This window comes from Cannabis sativa, chromosome 8 (genome assembly GCF_029168945.1).
Source record: "Cannabis sativa cultivar Pink pepper isolate KNU-18-1 chromosome 8, ASM2916894v1, whole genome shotgun sequence".
In the NCBI taxonomy this organism is placed as follows: domain Eukaryota; kingdom Viridiplantae; phylum Streptophyta; class Magnoliopsida; order Rosales; family Cannabaceae; genus Cannabis; species Cannabis sativa.
The window spans coordinates 45,411,352-45,430,321 of NC_083608.1; the positions used below are offsets into that span (position 1 = coordinate 45,411,352).

At 37.0% G+C, this 18,970-nt stretch overlaps 3 protein-coding genes across 3 annotated transcripts; 1 reads left to right on the forward strand and 2 right to left on the reverse strand.

The window, feature by feature from the left end:
* Nucleotides 1-99: 99 nt before the first annotated feature.
* LOC115700605 (uncharacterized) lies at nt 100-5,958 on the reverse strand. Its single transcript, XM_030628207.2, has 8 exons — nt 5,626-5,958; nt 2,823-5,484; nt 2,576-2,734; nt 2,281-2,460; nt 1,897-2,091; nt 1,643-1,741; nt 909-1,535; nt 100-810 (listed from the first exon to the last, which is right to left on the reverse strand). Exons 2-8 carry the CDS (start codon nt 5,460-5,462, stop codon nt 445-447), a joined length of 4,266 nt encoding a protein of 1,421 aa, XP_030484067.2. The 5' UTR covers nt 5,463-5,484; nt 5,626-5,958; the 3' UTR covers nt 100-444.
* A 3,827-nt stretch (nt 5,959-9,785) lies between these two features.
* On the forward strand, nt 9,786-15,425 carry LOC115701497 (uncharacterized). The gene is made up of 9 exons (XM_030629310.2): nt 9,786-10,144; nt 10,712-10,758; nt 10,944-12,227; nt 12,641-12,729; nt 13,054-13,156; nt 13,281-13,385; nt 13,891-14,008; nt 14,342-14,515; nt 14,875-15,425. The coding sequence occupies exons 1-9, from the start codon at nt 9,913-9,915 to the stop codon at nt 15,027-15,029; spliced, it is 2,307 nt and encodes a 768-aa protein (XP_030485170.2). The 5' UTR covers nt 9,786-9,912; the 3' UTR covers nt 15,030-15,425.
* Nucleotides 15,426-15,726: 301 nt separating this feature from the next.
* LOC115701498 (light-regulated protein 1, chloroplastic) lies at nt 15,727-17,948 on the reverse strand. Its single transcript, XM_030629311.2, has 3 exons — nt 17,673-17,948; nt 17,195-17,359; nt 15,727-17,100 (listed from the first exon to the last, which is right to left on the reverse strand). Exons 1-3 carry the CDS (start codon nt 17,855-17,857, stop codon nt 17,025-17,027), a joined length of 426 nt encoding a protein of 141 aa, XP_030485171.2. The 5' UTR covers nt 17,858-17,948; the 3' UTR covers nt 15,727-17,024.
* Nucleotides 17,949-18,970: the final 1,022 nt, after the last annotated feature.

The following is an 18,970-nucleotide window of genomic DNA, read 5'->3' on the forward strand; positions in this document are numbered from 1 at the left end:
TAAGTTGAATTTGAAACAAATGTAGGGGCCAAATAATATTTCCATATTGGTAATATCTCTATTGAGAACATACAAAAGGAAGAGCATTAAAATCCAAACTACCAAAAACAATTCCTTTTATTATCAATACTAATAATTAGGATCAACACCACTTCTAAATTTCTTGTTCCTTCTCACTATAAACTTAATAATAGTAATAAGTGAAACTTATAAGCAAACCAATCAACCCCGGTGTGTTTCAATGAAATGAAAAGAAAAAAAAAAATGATATTGTAAACCAAATGCAAACTAGAGGAACACAAACCCCCTAAACATGACCAAAGAATCAACCTATATATTTAAAGATAAATATTAGTATAAAAATATATTTTATATGTTTGGGAATGTCCCACCGAAACTGTGTTATTCTCGCCTATTAAGTAAGCCTCGTATTCATTCACTCATTCACAAACCCAACCATTGCAGGCAAGATTTATAGGAGAAGCCCCCAACGCCCACCAAAAAAAGGGCCAAAACAACAACGACGAGTGTAAGAGCTCCCCACATCCATGGCTGCATTTTTCTCTTACCTCTGTTTCGAAGAGGCAGAGGCATAGACTTGGCCCTGCTTTGCTTTACGAATTGAGACCCCTTCTGAGGCCTCTTCACAGCTGTTGTCGTAGATCTCTCCTTAGTTTCAGACTCGATAGGAGTAGCAGCAGCAACTTCCGAGCTTGAAGTTGGAGCAGAGTCCACTTCTTCCTCGTTCGTAACATCTGTTTCATTTGTTGCCTTCTTTCTTTCCTTCTTCTTTGCCCTCCTTTCTCTTTCCTGCAAAGAATCATACAAATAACCAGAATTAACTCCGCGTGTAAATGGAACAGATATTTATTCCCTTATAAATGAAAATTGTATTACAATGTATGTACCTTCTCTTTTTCTTCAGCTTCCTTCTGTGCTCTAATTTCAGCCCGAACTCGAGCTTTCTCAGCCATTTTCTTTTTCCTGTCCATTGCTTCCTTAGCTTTGGCCTTCTCTTCCAACTTACGCAGCTGCTTTAACTTGGCTGCTGCTTCTTCTTTTCTCAATTCCTCTGCCTTTCTGGCCAACTCATCAGCCTTTCTAGCCAGCTCCTCTTCCTCTTTGCTTCGTCGAAGCTCTTCTTCTTTCACCTTCTCTTTCTCTTTCTCTTTCTCTTTTGTTTCATCTGAAATGGTAACAGGACTAATCCCTGAAGAAATAGCAGATTTCGCAGCAGCCTTGGTTTTAGCTGTTCGATCCTCTCTTTCCACAACCTTTGCAACTGATTTATGATCTGGTTTCTCAACTTTTACAGGAAAATCTTGTTTTACGTCTGGAACGGAAGCCACTTTCACATGGTTATCCTTGTTCACTCTGTTGTTTACAATTTCAGGCATTACGGGTGGTTCCTCATCAGGGCCGAGCGCGCGACCATCTAATGTTCTCAGCCGCCTGATTGTACTCCTGGTATTCCATTTAATGTATTCTCTCCTGAAAGCATCGTTGTTGTTCCAGAGTTCCATAGTTCTCTCGACCTGTATAAATCACAGACAAATAATTGGGTTGGCTAATGAGATAATCAGATCTTCAGTTTTTGTTAAGAGAAAATAACGAAAAGTTTGAAATGATTCGATGAAATCACCTGATCAAGGCAAAGACGCTGCAATTGCTCCTTATCTCCATTTAATGATAAATTTAGAGCCACCTTTGCATCATCCTTGTACCTCCAAAAATTCTTGTTCTGCAAATCAAATCAAAATAAAAAGTATCAACCACATTGCTCTTACCTCCATTAGATTAATGAAAATAATTGTGTGCACATAATTTCATAAAGATTCAGCTAGTGAAAAAAAAGATAGAAAGAGAAAAGAACTGACTCAAAATAAATAAAAGTACCTTTTCATATTGCTGTTTCCTCAAACTCTGTAAATGCGCATAAGCATCTTGACGAACATCATCGGCAGCTCTGTATTGGGATAGAATGCTGTTCAACTTCTCATTTTCATCCTTAAAACTCTTCTTAGCAATTTGAGTGGCTTCCTCAGCTTTATTAAGCTTGTCTCTGAGTAAATCCAACTCTTTCCTCAAAACCTACAATTACCAAAAGCTTATATAAATTAAACATTTCACCTAAGACAATAACTTTGATTCAAATATGCCCTAAAGACATGTGACTTGCCGCTGTAGCCTTAAACATTACCTAAGAAATCAAGTGGGCATCTCAGTACTTCTCACTAGCTAATTATGTACAGAAAATCAAGATTTAGTGGGAAACAGTACCTTCAAGCGCTCTTCAATTTTGTCTTTCTGGTCTAAAGTCTGTTTAATTTCATCCTGTGTACCCATGCTGGAAGAGAGCTGTTCACGATGTTGCTTTAATTGCTTAATTTCTCGAATGTACTGTTTCTCTTCTTTCAAAGGCAGGGTTTCATGTTCAATCATGTGTTCCATACTGCGTATCTGTTAATGAGCAACAATTTATTGAAGATATGAACGAGTGTAAACTTCACAAAATTGAAATCAAATAAGAACATCAAGCAATATCTATGATAGAAACAGAGATGAAAATGTGTACCCTGCCATCAATATCCCCAACAGATAATGCATTCTTCACTTTGTTAATCTCTGAGACAGCAGAATCCATTTCCTGTCGTTTGGACTTAAACAAGTCTCTTGCGGCTCTCTCCTCCTTTAAGAGAGCTTGAACTTTATCAGAGAAATCCTTAAGAGCAGCCTGACCATTAAAAGAATCACAACAATTATTAAGAGAGATAATAATCATAGAATCAAATATGATAGCGGTAATTAGCACAAATTCTCACCCTTTTCGTCTGAATATGAGCACGAAATGAATCCCTACTTTTAGTCCTTTCTTCAACTTGTAACTGAGCATCATTAATCTGTTCTCTCAAGTCTCCATCATCAAATCTGGGAACTCTTATCATGTAATAGAATGGTTTTTTCACCACCTCAACTTCAACATTTTGTCCTTCTGAAGAATCTTCTGGCAATGATGTAGAGGCTTCATCCTTCTGAGTTCTATCAATACTTGCAACTTCTTCACATGTTGATTCCACATCGTTGCCTACATGCTCCGGAATATGATTACTATCTACTCCACTTTCACTATCCTTGCCTTCTAAAACAGCAACATCAACACCGGGCATATCTCTCTCGCTTACAGCAGATGCATTCTCAACTTCAGACTCTGGCTTCACATCAACAGCAACAACCACTGGCAAACTGCTATCATCATCAACTGATTCGGCCCAAGAAATAGACTGGCTGCCAGCACGTTCAGGGATCCTGTCTGAATTTTCAGATTCTACAATCTCTTCAATATTGGAAGAATTCTCAGGCTGGAAACTCACTTCATTAGCAGGAGAGCTTGGATTAATCTCAATGCTTTCCTGATTTGACTTTCCAGTATCAGTCTCTGATCTCACATCTTCAACATCACAAGTTGAATGATCACCAGCAGGCAAAGAAGCTTCATTGTCAACGTCAGAATTCTCTGCTATGGCATCGGGAGCGATTTCACCACTTACAAGTGCATTGGAGCAATCATAAGAAGATGTCAAGCTTTCAGCATTTTCAACAGACTCGTCAGTTTGTACAGGTGTATTTTGACAAGCATCAACCAAGTCAGTAATAACAACGGTCTCTGAAATGCTCTCCTCAAGACCAGCAGGCGAGCCCTCTCCTTTATTTTCAGATAAAGGACCTTCATTAGGTTCTGTTTCTGTCGTTTGATCAGCCTCAGAACATGAAGGTGTTTCCAAAGTACGATCTAAATGCACTTCATTGTCCGCTTGGGAGCCTTCCACAGGAACCTCTTCAGAGACGCTCAATGGTTTCTCATTATCGAGAGCTGAAGGCCCATTTTCTTCAGCTGGGTTTTCATGGACAACATCTTCTGAAATGCAATTCTGTTCATGAACAGCAGCAGGTACAACATCACAGCTTTCATTGGAGATAGACAAATCCTTGATTTCGGCTTCAACACATGGAGTTGCTGTGGGATCCTGCTCCAAATCATTTGTTGAACTCCCAGGTGAATCTTCAGAAGGAATCTCATTGGAAGGCTCAACTTGTTCCTTCTCCTCTTCCTGATGTGCAGGACTTTGAGCAACTGTAACTCCAGTGTCAGACTCCAGATTTTCTTTTTCATCTCCAGCCAAATCTGGTTTATCCTGAACCTTGTCATCATTAACAGCCTCCACCTCGCCGTTGTAAGTTGATTGCTCAGGGAAGTCAACGGCTACCATCTCACTCTCAGTAGTCAAACTACCACGAACATCTTCAGCTCTTGCGTCTTCCTCAACCTCCACCTCAACAATGTGAGCTGGTGGCTCAGATTGGACGATGACTTCTGTCCCATTATCAGTTTTGTGGTCAGCAGTAGACAAATCACTACTGATTTCAACAGCTTCCACCTCGGCATTATGAGCTGGTTGCTCAGATTGGTCAACGGCTACTGTCTCATTCTCGGTTATATGGTCAGCAGAAGGCAAATCACAACTGATTTGAACATCCTCGACATCGCCATTGTGAGCAGGTTGTTCAGATTGATCAATGACAATTGAGTCGTTCTCAATTTTATGGTCAGGAGTCGACGATTGACCACTAATTTCAACAGCCTCCGCATCGCCATTGTGAGCTGATTGTTCAGATTGATCTGTGACTATCTCGTTCTCAATTTTACGATCAGCAGTCGACAAGTCACCACTGATTTCAACAACCTCCCCATCTCCACTGTGAGCCGGATGCTCAGATTGGTCAATGGCGACCGTCTCATTCTCAGTTTTATGGTCAGGAGTAGACAAGTCACGACTGATTTCAACAGCTTCCACATCGCCACTGTGAACCGGTTGCTCAGATTGATCAATGTGAACTGCCTCTTTCTCAGCTTCATGGTCAGTAGTGGCCTCTACCTCACCATTATGAGATGGTTGCTCAGATTGGTCAACTAAAATCGTCTCGGCCTCAGTTTTATGGTCAGAGGTCGATAAATCATTACTGAATTCAACAGCCTCCACCACGCCATTGTCAGCTTGTTGCTCAGATTGGTCAACGGCAATCGACTCCTTCTCTGTTTGACATTCACCATTACTGTCATGTTTTTCTCCTTCTCCCTCGACCTTATCATCATTGACACCATTGTGATCTGATTGTTCAATGACTACTACAACCTCGCCCTCTTCCAATTGAACACTCTCATTATTTTCAACAGGCAAGTGAAGAGTTTCCCCATTATTGAGATCAGAGTCAACGAGATCCTTATCCCTGTCGTCCGTATCTGAAACAAAAACGTACGAACCGTCGAAATCGTCCTTAGCATTGACAGGATCGTGAGTAATAGAAGTAACAGTACAAGTAGGGCTAAGATCCCGATCAGACTGTTCCTGAATCACCACCTCACCGCCATTAACGACCACAGATTCACGAACATCAGCCGTCATTGTGCACCGAATCAAACACGATCTAACAATTTATTACATTATCCAATTAGTTTTCGAATCTTTTTAATTTTCGCATATATGAATCTGAATTTCGATACATAAAGATCAAAAAAACACAAAGAAAAAAACAAGAAAGATCTAACGACGTAAGAGATAAACATACCGGTGATAATTCAGATCGGAGTGACGGAGGCAGATCGAGAACGAGATCAAGAAGCGAAACGCATCAATGCGGAGAAATTCAATGAAAGAAGATGAGAAAATTAGAAAAACGATTCACACAAAAACGAACCAAAAATACTCTCTTTTCTTTCTTTCTTTCTTTCTTTCTCTTTCTTTCTTTCTCTCTCTCTCTCTAACTTTCTCTATCTATCTATGTTTAGATATTTATAGATATAATTTTGCATATGAATATCCTAATGGGGGCTTGCTGTTCTTCTCTTCTGTTTGAAATCAAACACCTCCCGATCTCTTTCTTTTTCACTCCTGTAAATATTTAATTTAATTTTTAATTTTAATTTTTTTTTTGAAGGATTTTTAATTTTAATTTAAAATAATAATAATAATAATAATAATAATAATAATAATAATAATAATAATAATAATAATAATAAAGAATTTGGATGCGGGTAAAATTATATTTTGGAGTTTTGTTGGGAATGAGCCCATTATAGTACGTCATCTCCTCCTATTAATAAACAATTATTAATTATCCAACTCATATACCATTAACATATATCCATTTATAAAAATTAAAATAAATAAATTTTCAAAAGTAACATTGCTTTTTACTACTATTGCACACTTGACACCTGGCCCTTAATTGAGTTGTTGAGTGTAGAGTTTTCTTCTAGAAAGCAAATTAGTATTTTTTTGAATGAGAGGAGTTTAAATTAAAAATGTTTATCTTTCCAAAAAAAAAAAAAAAACTTATATTATCAATTTAAAAGATGAAATATCAATTTCAGTTTCAGCATTGTTTTTGGGAACCTTAATTGCCCAACACCGCATTTATATAGCTGCATCGATAGTGATCAGCAATTATTTATATTACTTATTAAATTAAAATATGTGAGATGATATTGAAATACACACTTAGGGATGTCAAAAATATCCATTTAGTTAAAGTGGATCGGAGTTCCGATTTAACGGATCACTTTTAATCCAAAACATTTGGATAATTATTAGATATCGGATCAGATCCATTCCGCCTCACCTAATTTTTTTTCTGATTCGGATCTGATCCGATCTAATTTCAATATATTAAAAAAAAACTTAATTCAAGACTCGGACCTCGAACCTAAACCCGATCGAACCCGCCCAGGATTCAAACCCGGACGCGGACCCAAACTTGGGTACCAAACCCAGGACTCAAACCCAGACCCGACCCGAGCCTAGACCCAGACCCGGACCCAGATGTAGGACCGGACTCGGACCCAGGACCAGGGACCCAGACCGAGACCGAGACTTGGGACACAAACCAAGACTAGGGACCCGAACCCGGACCCGGGATACGAACCTGACCTAGGACCCAGGACTCGGACCCAAGACCCATAACTGAACCTGGACCCGGGACTCGAACGGGACCCAGAACCCGAACTTGGATTCGTACACGGGACTCGAACCTAGACCCAGACCCCTACCCAGATCCAAGACCTGAGACCTAAACTCAGACCCGAGACTTGGGACCCAGGACTTGGGACAAGGACCGAGTCTCGGAACCTGACTCGGACCCTGAACTCGGACCTAGACCTGGGACTTTGGACACAAACCAGGACTAGGGACCCGAACCCGAACTCGGGACACGAACCTGACCTAGGACCCAGGACTCGGACCCAAGACCCATACCTGAACCTGGACCCGGGACTCGAACGGGACCCAGAACCTGGACATGGACCTGGACCCGGACCCGGACACGGGACTCGGACCTAGACCCAGACCCCGACCCAGACTCGAGACCTAAGACCTAAACTCAGACCCGAGACTTGGGACCCAGGACTTCGGACAAGGAGCGAGTCTCGGAACCTGAACTTCGACCTAGACTTAGGATCGGAACTCGAACTTAGGACACGAACTCGGGACCAGGATCCAGACTCGAGATCGAGACCCAAGCCCGGACCCGGGACCCAAACCCAGAACGAGACCCGGACTAGAACCCAAAATCAGACTCAAACCCTGAACCCAAACCCGAACCTAGACTTGGGACCCGAACCCGAACCCGGGACTCAGACAAGATTCGGGACCCAAACCCGGACTTGGACACGGGATCCAGATTCGAACACGAGACCCGAACTCGGACTTAGACCCTGGACCCGGACCCAAGACTAAGACCTGGACCCAAGACAGGCACCCGAACCCAGGATTGGGACCCAGACCTGAGATCTGGGACCCCAGACCCCAGACTTGGACCCGAACCCAGACTGAGAACAGGTCTAGGACCAGGATTGGGACCCGGACCCAAACTAGGATTGAGAACACGACCCAGGATCGGCACCGGGACCTGACATGGACCCGGGACCCAAACCCGAACCCGTGACCCAAATCCAGACCCATACCTGAGACCCAAGACCCAAACTCGGACCCGACTCGTAGTTGGTATTGGAGTCGAGTTTATTGAAAATATATTATCTTTACACAATCTATTAATACAAGTCAATACCAAACATAGTATTGTATTAAATAATACTAATACAAAATTAAAATAGTTATAAAATGATAAGCTTAGATATATATATATATATATATATATATATATAAAAAGTTGAGTCAGATCTGATTTAGTGGGGCGAGGCGGATCCTTACGTGATTTGGATCAGGTTGGATCACAGCGCTGGATCATTCTGTGCTCATTCAAGGTCTTTCCTCAACCGTTTTATCTAAGTGGTACCCCCTCGGGACTAGGTGAAGGTAAATTTTAATGTAGCTCAATGTAAGCATTCTTGAGTTGCAGGTGGTTGCCAGGATTGATTTGGGAAAAATTCTTTGGGCTACCACTTCCTCTCTTAATGCCCCTAATGCTCTTGTATTTGAGATAGTGGAAGGAGATGCTCAAGTTCTCATTAGAGCTTTCAATGGCGAGATCAAGTTGTGGGAATTGAGCAACTTCACGAAGGATCTTAAGAATAATGTGATTTGTTGTATTTTTTTTTTTTTATTTCTAGAGATTATAATTTTATATCTCACAATCTAGTTAAATGGGCTAGTGCCTAGAACATTTTTGGGAACTTGAGTATGAACTCCATCCCCCCTACATCTTGTGTAATGACCTTCTTAGGTCCTTTTAAGTTCAATATATTTCAATAAAAAATAAATAATAATTTGTATCCTTTTTAACTTTAAAAATTGACTTTTAAATGAGTTATAAATAATAATAATAATTTAAGTTTGGCAGCACTTGCATACATGTGAATCTACAATAAGAATAGCATATTCTAAACAAACAAACCATACCATAAATAGCTCAAATGAGGCGTGTCGGTTCTCCCTCCACCACCTCTCCTCATCATCTAATTTACTCTCAAAATAATATGCTGTCATTTCAATTATTCATTTCATATGCCAACTTTAATATTTTTTATAACACTCTTATTAGATTATCTTATCTCACAAAAATATATTTTTTTAAAAGAGTGATTTAAGTCAATGAAAATAAATAAGGATATCGATGTTTTAAGACCATCTACAATGTTATACAAATTTAATTTAAAATTTACACTATTCTTTTCTTTTACGAACTCTAATGATGAATAAATATCTCACAAAATATTAGACTAAATAAATATATTTTACTTAAAATCTCGTATTTTATATTATTTAAATTAATAGTCTAAAATAACTAATTTATAAAATAATTTGTAAGAATTATATCATAACTACTAGAGTAAAAATTTAAAATCTTAAAATAATTGAGTAAAATAAAATATCTATTAAATTAATTAAAGGCTACATATATTTTTATTTTTTATTTTTTTATTGAAGTTCTATAGTTGATCATATTATATGCGACTATTTTTAAAACTAGCGAAAAATAATTATGTAAAAAAGAACTCACCAATAATATCAAGCATCTTAAGAAAGCGAATATTATTAAATTAAAGTCTATATAACCAATATTTTGATATTTTTCATAGTTAAGATTCACAAAGATCAATTTAACTATTAAATTATTATTTTACTTAATGTTATTATTTTTTTAAAAAATGAGTCTCTATTTTAACTCTTTAATTATTTTAAAAAAAAAAAATAGATAGTATAATTGAAGATATTCTAATTATGCTTTAAAATAATAATAAATAAATAAATTTTTATTAACACGTGCGAGGGTGGAAAGCGTGCGAAAGAAAAGGCAATAATAAAAGGAGAAAAGAGAGAAAGAGACGAAGCAAAGAAATTAAAAAGACGAAACCAGAGAGAACGAAAAAGAAGGGTGGCAGTACCATCGAACAATTTCATGTCCATCTTGCCTGACAAAGCCCAAGGATCCACTTCGTCTTCGTCTTCATCTCCCTCTTCTGCAAACCCTACCCTTTCCAATCATGGAACCTTCTTCTCATCCTCACCTCAATCTCAATCTCAATCTCAATCTCCCTCCCGCCAATTCCACGCATTTGGATCGCTTCAGATCGCCCACTCTCACTCTCACTCTCAATCACCTCCCAACGATATGTCGCCAGAAAGTTCAGGTTTTGTTTTGTTTAATTTGTTATGTCGTTGCTTTTTCTTTACTTGGAATTTTGAAACCCTAGAATGTCGGAGGAGCTCAATTTCAATTTCTTATTCTGCGACTGTTGTACCGCGTGCTAGCATGTTATGCATTTGGGAAATGTAAATTGAAGTCAGATGAATTGTGGAAGATTGAAATTTAAGTCTTGAAATGGAGATATAAATTTGGCTTATTATGTTTGTGGGAAACAATTCAGGTTTTATTTGTTTTGTTTAGTTTAATTAGTTATGTCGTTGCTTTTTCTTTACTTGGAATTGTTGCTGTCTTGAACATTGAGTGTGAGCCCTAGAGTGTGGGAGCTCAATTTTGGGAACTGCTTTTGGCGTTCTTCAAGTTCGTATTCATCGACTGTTATATCGTATTAGCATGCTATGTATGTATTGGGCAATGTAAATTGAAGTCAGCTGAATTGTGGAGGATTGAAATTTTAAGTCCTGAAATGGAGATAGAAAGTTGGCACCTAGTTTAGCTACTGAATTTGTCGATGGTGAAATGCTTATCCATTATATGTTCAATGTACTTGCAGGCCCCTTCGTCTCTGGAACTCAAGATTCTGGTGGGCTTTCCAAAGAGGTAAGAATAGATATACATATATGATCGGTGTCAAGTGTATGAATGTGATTCTGTTTTCTTTTGGAAGAATATCTTTTTGGGTGCAAAACCCATTTTATTTATTTGAGGTTGGGTCTGTTAGCTGTTACAGAGTCTACTTCTTGTTGTGGGTAGATGTTCTCATTCTATAATTCTGATTTTTCTAGGTAACTGAGTTGGGGAGAAATGTTGACAATAATTTATCTCATCAAATGCCCAATGTGCATTCCCAGAGTCGCTCTGGAGGACGAGGAGCTGGATCAGCCCAGGGTAGAGGGAAGTTCTCAGGAACCACAGTTTCTCCTCGAAACCAACAAGTTTCTGGACATGTTAATTCTCATGGAAGCTCTGCATCCTCGGGAGGAAGAAAAGCTCAAGTAACGAGTGGCAATCACTTGTTAAATTTCCATTATGACCCTATTTCTCGTTCTCAACCAAGAGCTCCTCCTCCAAGAAGGCATCACAAGATAAAGCCGTACAATAAAGATCTATTTCTTCAGGCAAACTATAAATTTGTGGTGCTAGATTCTGGAAACTATACTGCTGAATCAATGGATCCAGATAAAATGTTACGGTGGGAGGACATTATATGCTTGAGATACTCTACCTCGTCTACTGTTCAATGTCCAATTTGTCTGGAATCTCCTCTTTGTCCCCAGATAACCTCATGTGGACATATATTTTGTTTCCCATGTATTCTTCAGTACTTGTTAATGGGGAAGGAGGATGCGAAAGGTGATTGCTGGAAAAGATGTCCTTTATGTTTTGTTATGATATCACCCAAGGACTTGTATACTCTTGTCATTGAGAATGTTAATGAGTACAGGGTTGGTGATAAGGTAGAGCTTCTGCTTTTAACTAGACAGAAGGACTCCTCTATGCTGTTCCACAAAAACAAACAGGAGAAAGATATAAACGTAGGTAGCCCTGAAGAAACTTATGATCCATTTTCAAAATTTACATTTACATCAGATGTAGATCTGTCGGTCAGAAAGGCAATTTCTGATCTAGACGGTTGGTTAGTAAGGGCAGACGCAGGGCTTGTTGATGACCTAGAGAAGCTTCCATATGTATGTGCTGCAATGGAACATTTAGAACAGAGAAAGAAATATTGGGATGAGCACCGAGCATCTGATAATGTTAAATCTTCTGAATTCGGTCGGAATACTGGTTCATATGTTACACAGCCAGTTGCAAATGCTACTCAAAATAACAGTGATTTAGTAGTCTCTGATACTTTGTCTACTGAGGTCTCTGATAAAAATAAGAATTTTGACAATATAGGAGAGGTTTGTTTAGATGCACAGATCTGTTCTGATCACCCTGCTGATGCCTCTGAATCATTAGGGCCCCAAGAAGTTGTGTTATCTTCTTCGTACGATGAAAGCAATGACAGGAACTCGAAAGTCTTTGGAGATGTGAAGGAGAAGGATTCTTACAATTTTTACCAGGTGACTGAATGATAGATGTTTCTCTCATTTTTCATCATGTTTGTGTCTCTACATTTTGAATTTTGCAAAATATGATAGAAAATAAAGGTTCTAAATCTTAGACTGATTAATAAGATGGTAATATTAGCTATACAATGTGCAATTTTGTATTTTTTTTTTTAACATTTAATAATGGCTAACAAGTGTTCGTCCTCCATATTTTCTTTTAACTAGATTTTGATTTCTCAAAAAGGAAAAGAAAAAGGAAAGAAAGAAAAAAGAGAGATTTTGAAGTAGTCCATTTATTAATGTAGTATTCCCAGATAGCTTCAATATTGCTGTTTTTTACTTTTTCAAGATATATTGGTTTCAATATTCTTTGGTCACTGTTAAGTGTAATATTGATATTCATACTCTGGTGCTGTCTGTGTTAGGCAGCTGATGGTCAGCACATCATTCTCCACCCAATAAATATGAAGTGTCTTCTACATCATTTTGGGAGCGCCGATTTGCTGCCTGACAGGTTTTGTTGCTTTACAAATTTTCTTGTTTTCTGCAATATAGCCCCTTGAAATTCATATTGTGCCCGTTGATTTCTGTTTTTGCAATATGACTGATAGTTCTTGTCATCTTATCCAAAGGCTTTACTAGAATGGGCCTACTGTGTAGTGTAATTCAAATGATCAATTGAAAGTGTAGCTTTTCCTTTGTTAACATGTGTTAGTACATGCCTAATCATGAACTATATATGTTTTTTTTATTTTGCAGAATCTTTGGAAAGATTTTGTAATTAGCGATGGTGTTATTTCTGTGTTAATTTTATGATCTTCAATTTCCTTCATTGTAGAATTTCTGGGAAGATTTTGCAATTAGAGACAGTGACTCAGTCAGAAGCCATAAGGAGGCGCTTTCGCTTCTTGAGCCATTTTTCTTTAACAACAACTTTTCAGGTACCTTGGCACTAGTTATTATATAATATAGTTTTAATTTTTCATTGTTTCTCATGCTTATTCATATATATATATATATATATATAATCTGAAATTAGGTTTCTAATGACTAAGTTTTGTTCAGCTATGTGAAATCGATTTGAGCGAGCTTTTACCCCCTGATTCCTTGCTTCCCTTTATTGAGGAAATTAAGAAACGTGCAAAGCAAAGGAAGCAAGTTGCTCGCAAGGTATCATTACACTTGTGTACTATATTTTCTATAAACGTAGTCTAAACTAAGATTTGTTTTCATCTTTGCTGAACTAATTGATATTGCTTTCTGTTGACAATAGAAGCAATTTTCGCCTCTTATTGCGTGCGTCAGCATGTTTTTTCTCTGGAAGAAAGCATAATTGCATGCATAACTGAAACATACACTGGATACTGTTAAACTTTCAAAACCTCTAGGGAGGCCAGCACATTGAGCACGTTAGAATATTCTATTATGGTTTACCATTAAAATGTATTTCTTTGTACTGTTTCGGTTGACATGATTGATCATGTACAGTACATGGTAGGTTTGTAGTGACATATTATTGGGTTTGTACCCATCCACATTCTTGTATTGTTCATTTTATTAACAGAGAAAAAAAAAACTGTGTTGTAGTTGTTCTCTGGTACTTAATATATGCATCAAACATGAGTTTGGATGTACTTCTAGAATTATTTGCTAATATGCTATTGTTTATTTCTAGGAGCGGAAAGAGAAAATCAAGGCTGAAGCTGCTGTAGAGGGCCCAATGCCTATATATTCTAGTTTTGTGCAGTCATCTCGTGATGAATCCCCTATTTTCTCCATGGATGACTTTGAAGGTAATCTTATCATCACTATTCGGTCTACCCAGAGATGTAGGAATTATAGGATTTCTTGATGTCTTAAGAAAATATTATTGCGAAAGAGAAAGATCAGTATTTTTTGATAAGAGGAGGCTCAAAAGAGCCAGAGAAAGATCAGTATTAGTTTGCCTTGTACATTATTATGTTGTCTGCTACGGTTTATGAGATGTGTGAGACTTTTAAAATGTTCTTGACTGTCCTAATGTACAGTTAATTTTTCCCTTTCATTTTGATTTGCATGTTCATTTTCGGTTCTTTTTTCTATTAATCTCATCTGAGCTTTATATGTTTTGCCATGGTTACGATCAGCTCTAGGAACTTCACCTGTGGCATCATCAAGCACTTCAGTTGTTGGGGAACGGAGGCTCTTTTCAAATGTTACGAAGCTTGGTTTTGCTGCTGGGCATGATTCTCCATCTCTAAAAATTGAGGAAATTAGTTCTCAGCTTGAAAACCTTGCGACAACCGAGTCTTCTTCTGCTGGTTAGTTTAAGAGCCACTTTTCTATGGAACAATACTTTTGGCTTTTGAATCATGGCTGCCTATTCTATATATACTTTACGATTGTCATTGAGTTGCAACTATGTGCATGACTCATTAAGGGTTGCCCACAAACAGTTCGAGTCTCTCAACCTGCTATAGTTTTATAGTTCCGAAATATTGTAGGGTTAGGTTGGGAGCTTAATGCTCTTTTTCAAAAAGGTTAAAATTATATGCACGTACCATTAACTTTCATTGTCACTGTCCCATATTAAACTGTTTTGCTCTTGGATTATGAATCAATTGAAATACATTGTTTCAAGTAGTAAAGCTGTTTTCGTAAACCTTTTTGCTATCTGCAGGTTCAAGAAACACCGGTGTACTGTCATTCGCTAATGTAATATCTAGAGACAAAGCCGTTAAAAGCTTAGAGGCACCGAAGATGAACGAATTGGGAAAGAAAGGCAAGAAACCAAGCCGCGTCCTTTTGTCTACAGCAGGTGGTCGGCGCTATTAACTTTCATCACAGTAATGGCAAAATTACAAGGCATCTCTAGTTCATTATAAAAGAATAATTCTAGGGTTCCTGTCCTCTTTTAGCTGTACAAAGTGCATCTACTTCTGAGACTGTCCGTGTATTGGCCTTGGCGGCTTCTTTTTCTTCCTGCAAATATTGTGGGGTTTTTACCACACTTTCCACATTGTGTTCTTACCAACGAAGGTTCATCATAAATACAAATATGTAAGAAATTTAATTAATGTGTTTATGTTTCGAGCTTCTTATGAGAAAAATTAGAAATTTTTATTGTGGATTTTAGTAATATGTTTCTATTGCAAAGTCATGTTCATGTACTTGGGTTGGAGCAATATTACAATCCAATTTCAGTGGCATTCTAAGTTTGCCTGCTTGAAATACCTTATTCAAGTTGTTTTAATTAGTAAAATAAGTAGATAATTCAGCTCATTGAAGAATTAGTAATGAATTGCACATTTTGTTTTTACTTAAGCTAAGAATGACCTACCATGTAATTTTTTTTTTATATCTGATTGGAAATTTGGCTGAAATAATCTATAAAGATCAGATATATTTCACTTGATTGTGATGGTTTTGTCTCCTTGAAGATATAAATGTATATATTGGCCCTACCTTAATGTGGATTGGAGTGAAGAACATAGAGAATGGATAAGCTTTTTATCTACTTCTCAATCAGTAGTACACATCAAAATCACAATAACAATAATATTAATGCAAATAATATCTTTTAGAGGAAAAACATGGGAGCTCCTTTATTTCCTTTACTCTGAGCTCACTTAACCAACTGATGGATAATCATTACTTTCTTTAATTATGTCTCTGATTATTATGGTCCTGAAAAGGAGAAGAGCTACCTATGTGGTTCAAGAGAGTTTCAACCCCATCTAAGAAATGTTCACCAAGACCTTATTTGCTACGATGGAGAAGGTCACTTGGGCTCCAATTCACCATGTTGTAATTAGGAATACCCAACCAATTATTATTTTGACCTTTTGGTTAGGGAAATTTGATTTTCTATACTTAGAAAATCAAAAAATTTGATTTCTAAACCAATAATTTAAACCCTAAAAAAACTATACTTTTTTTTCAAAACCCCAAAAATACCCCCAAACTCTCACAGCATCTCTCTTTCTCTCTCTATTTCGGCCGGTCCCAAGAATCCCACACCCCAGGTCCGATGGTCGGACCATGGGGTCCGATGGGGTCCGACCAATCGGACCCATCGGACCCCAAGGTCCGACCATCAGACCTCTCTCTTCCCCTCTCTCTCTCAAATCGCAGGAAAAAAAAAATTTTAAAAGACGGTCGGACCTCTTTCTTCCTCTCTCTCTCAAATCGCAGAAAAAAAAAATAAAATTTAAAAGACGGTCGGACCTTGGGGTCCGATGGGGTCCGACCAATCGGACCCATCGGACCCCAAGGTCCGACCATCGGACCTCTGTCTTCTTCCCTCTCTCAAATCGCAGGAAAAAAAAAAAGTTTCAGAGATAGAGGTCGGATGGGTTGGGGTCGGATTGGGGTTGCTCTTTCGGGTTGGGGTTGGGGTCGGAGGGGTTGGGGTCGTGGTCGACGGGGGTGAGGGTGGTGATCGGCGTTGGGGTTGACGTGGGTGGGTGAGGGTGGTTCGGGTGAGGGTGGGCGGTTGGGGTGAGATAGAGGGAGAGAGAGATGATGCAGAGAGAGAGAGAATATTGTGAGGGGGGTATTTTTGGGGTTTTGAAAAAAAAGGAATAGTTTTTTTAGGTTTTAAATTTTTGGTTTAGGGAAATTTTTTTTTGATTTTCTAAGTATAGAAAATCAAATTTCCCTTTGGTTAATACCCTTAAATCCTTTCCAAGTTAAATATAGCAATCATGTTCTACTTAAATATATATATTTTTTTTCATTCGGATCATCATATTATTTATACACATTCAAGACTAAATAATAACATAATAAAAGAGTGTTGTGTACACTAAAAACCAAGTCATGTTCTCTCTAGTACACACTCTTCTGATAGTCATGCTCACAGAACTCTCCACCAAGATCATCACAAGCCTCTCTTCGAAAAACTCTGCACCAATTCAATACAACATTTTTAACTATTATTATTAAAAATATTTAGCCAAAGAAAATATATTGATTAAAGTATATATATGCATGCTTACGTTTTTGGATCATTGTACTCAAAATATTCTCTTTCAAAGGTCTCTGAAGATGATGTTGAAGTTGATGTTGAGTCAGTCTGCTTTTGTTGAAGCTTTGCTTCAGGAAACATGCCTTCCCAACATGCCTCTCCACCTATTGTTTCACAGGCTTCTGCAGGGAACACACTGAACAAAACAAAATCCATTAAAAGCCAAAATGAAGGCACATTTGGAGACAGCTTGTGCTCGGGGAGAGTACGCTCTCCTCAGTTGTTTTTAGTAATGATATGCACATTCAAAATATATTTAGATACAAAAATTATTAAACGAATATTATTTTGTGATAAGTTACTCTAATTTTATTGAAGAAAAAATAAAATTCTATCATGAATCTCTAGAATAAAAATTCTAACTTTGTCTCTGTAATAATTATTTTCGGGAGTTTTTTTTTATTTTTTTAAATAAAGTATTTCATATTTGAAGTAATTAAAATACTTACGAGAATTGAGAGTTATAATTAACTGTATTCGTATCATTGGTTGTCACAACATTTGCTTTGACACTAGAATTACGGGAAGTGAAAGAAGTACTTAATTTAGAAGGAAAAAGGGTCAATTGAGAAGGTTTTTTGGAGGGTTTCAAAGGGATAAGAGTAGGAGAAATAATACTCAAACTTGCCTGCATTTTTTTCTTTTTTAATTTTTAAATGGTAATTTTGTGAAGATGAAGCTTTTTAGTTTGTGTTTGGGGTTTGGAATTGGAGTGAATGATCATATCAAGTAAAGCTCAAATTTATAGGATAAATTTAGTGATGGAAGAAGCAAGATATTTGTGCATTTAGATAAGGTTACAAATACAATGATAGAGAAGCTTTGGCATGTTCCTATCATCATGGATGAGATATTTATAAGCATTTTATTTGGACTGTTTTCTCTCAATTATTATTCTAGGATGGAAAAAAAGTTGATAAATACTAAGTTAATTATGAATTGCCACGTAAGTATTTTACTTTTTAATTTTTATGGAATTTTTATTAAGTAAATATTATTTTACACCTTGTATTTTGTAAAAGTTATAGATTAGACTCTCTGTTTCGTTAAATAACAAAATGAATCCTGTATTTTTTAAAATTGTACAAATAGGACCATGAGCTCAATTTTCGACAATTTTTTTTTTTTTTAATATAACTAACTTAAAGACAATTTCTGATACGAACAAATACAAAAAGTTTAACTAATTTTGTCATAATACTTTTAAGTTGGATTATCATTATAAAATTTTTAATTGTCTCTTATTTTAATATATTTTTTTTAATTACATTTAGAGATATCTAATTATAAGATAACTGTTTTTAAGACCATATTTTTTAGGTTTAAATTTTTGGACTAATTACATTTAACTTAAAAAATATTTTATTTTATAAATGTGCAATTTCTCATTTTGTGGATATGGTATTTGTTTCTATGTTCGTCATGGCTTGTTTTGTTACCATATATGGTAATTTGTTATGTGCCTAGTGTGGTTTGTTTTGGTGCCATATATGTATGGTTGTTTGTTTAAATCTTTTTGTGGGTTCATCCTACAAATAGTGTAAGGTAGCAGTAATACTCTCAGCTCCAAGATCATAAGTTATTTCTTCATTAAGAGATTAATGAATGTGTTTCTACAATAAAATTAAAATCCTTACTTTTAACTTATCAGTGTGTTAATTGAATTTTACCTATTTATTTTTCAGGTGTATTTTACTTCACTCACTTAGTTATTTAAGGATCCTAGAACTTCAATGGGATATGTTAC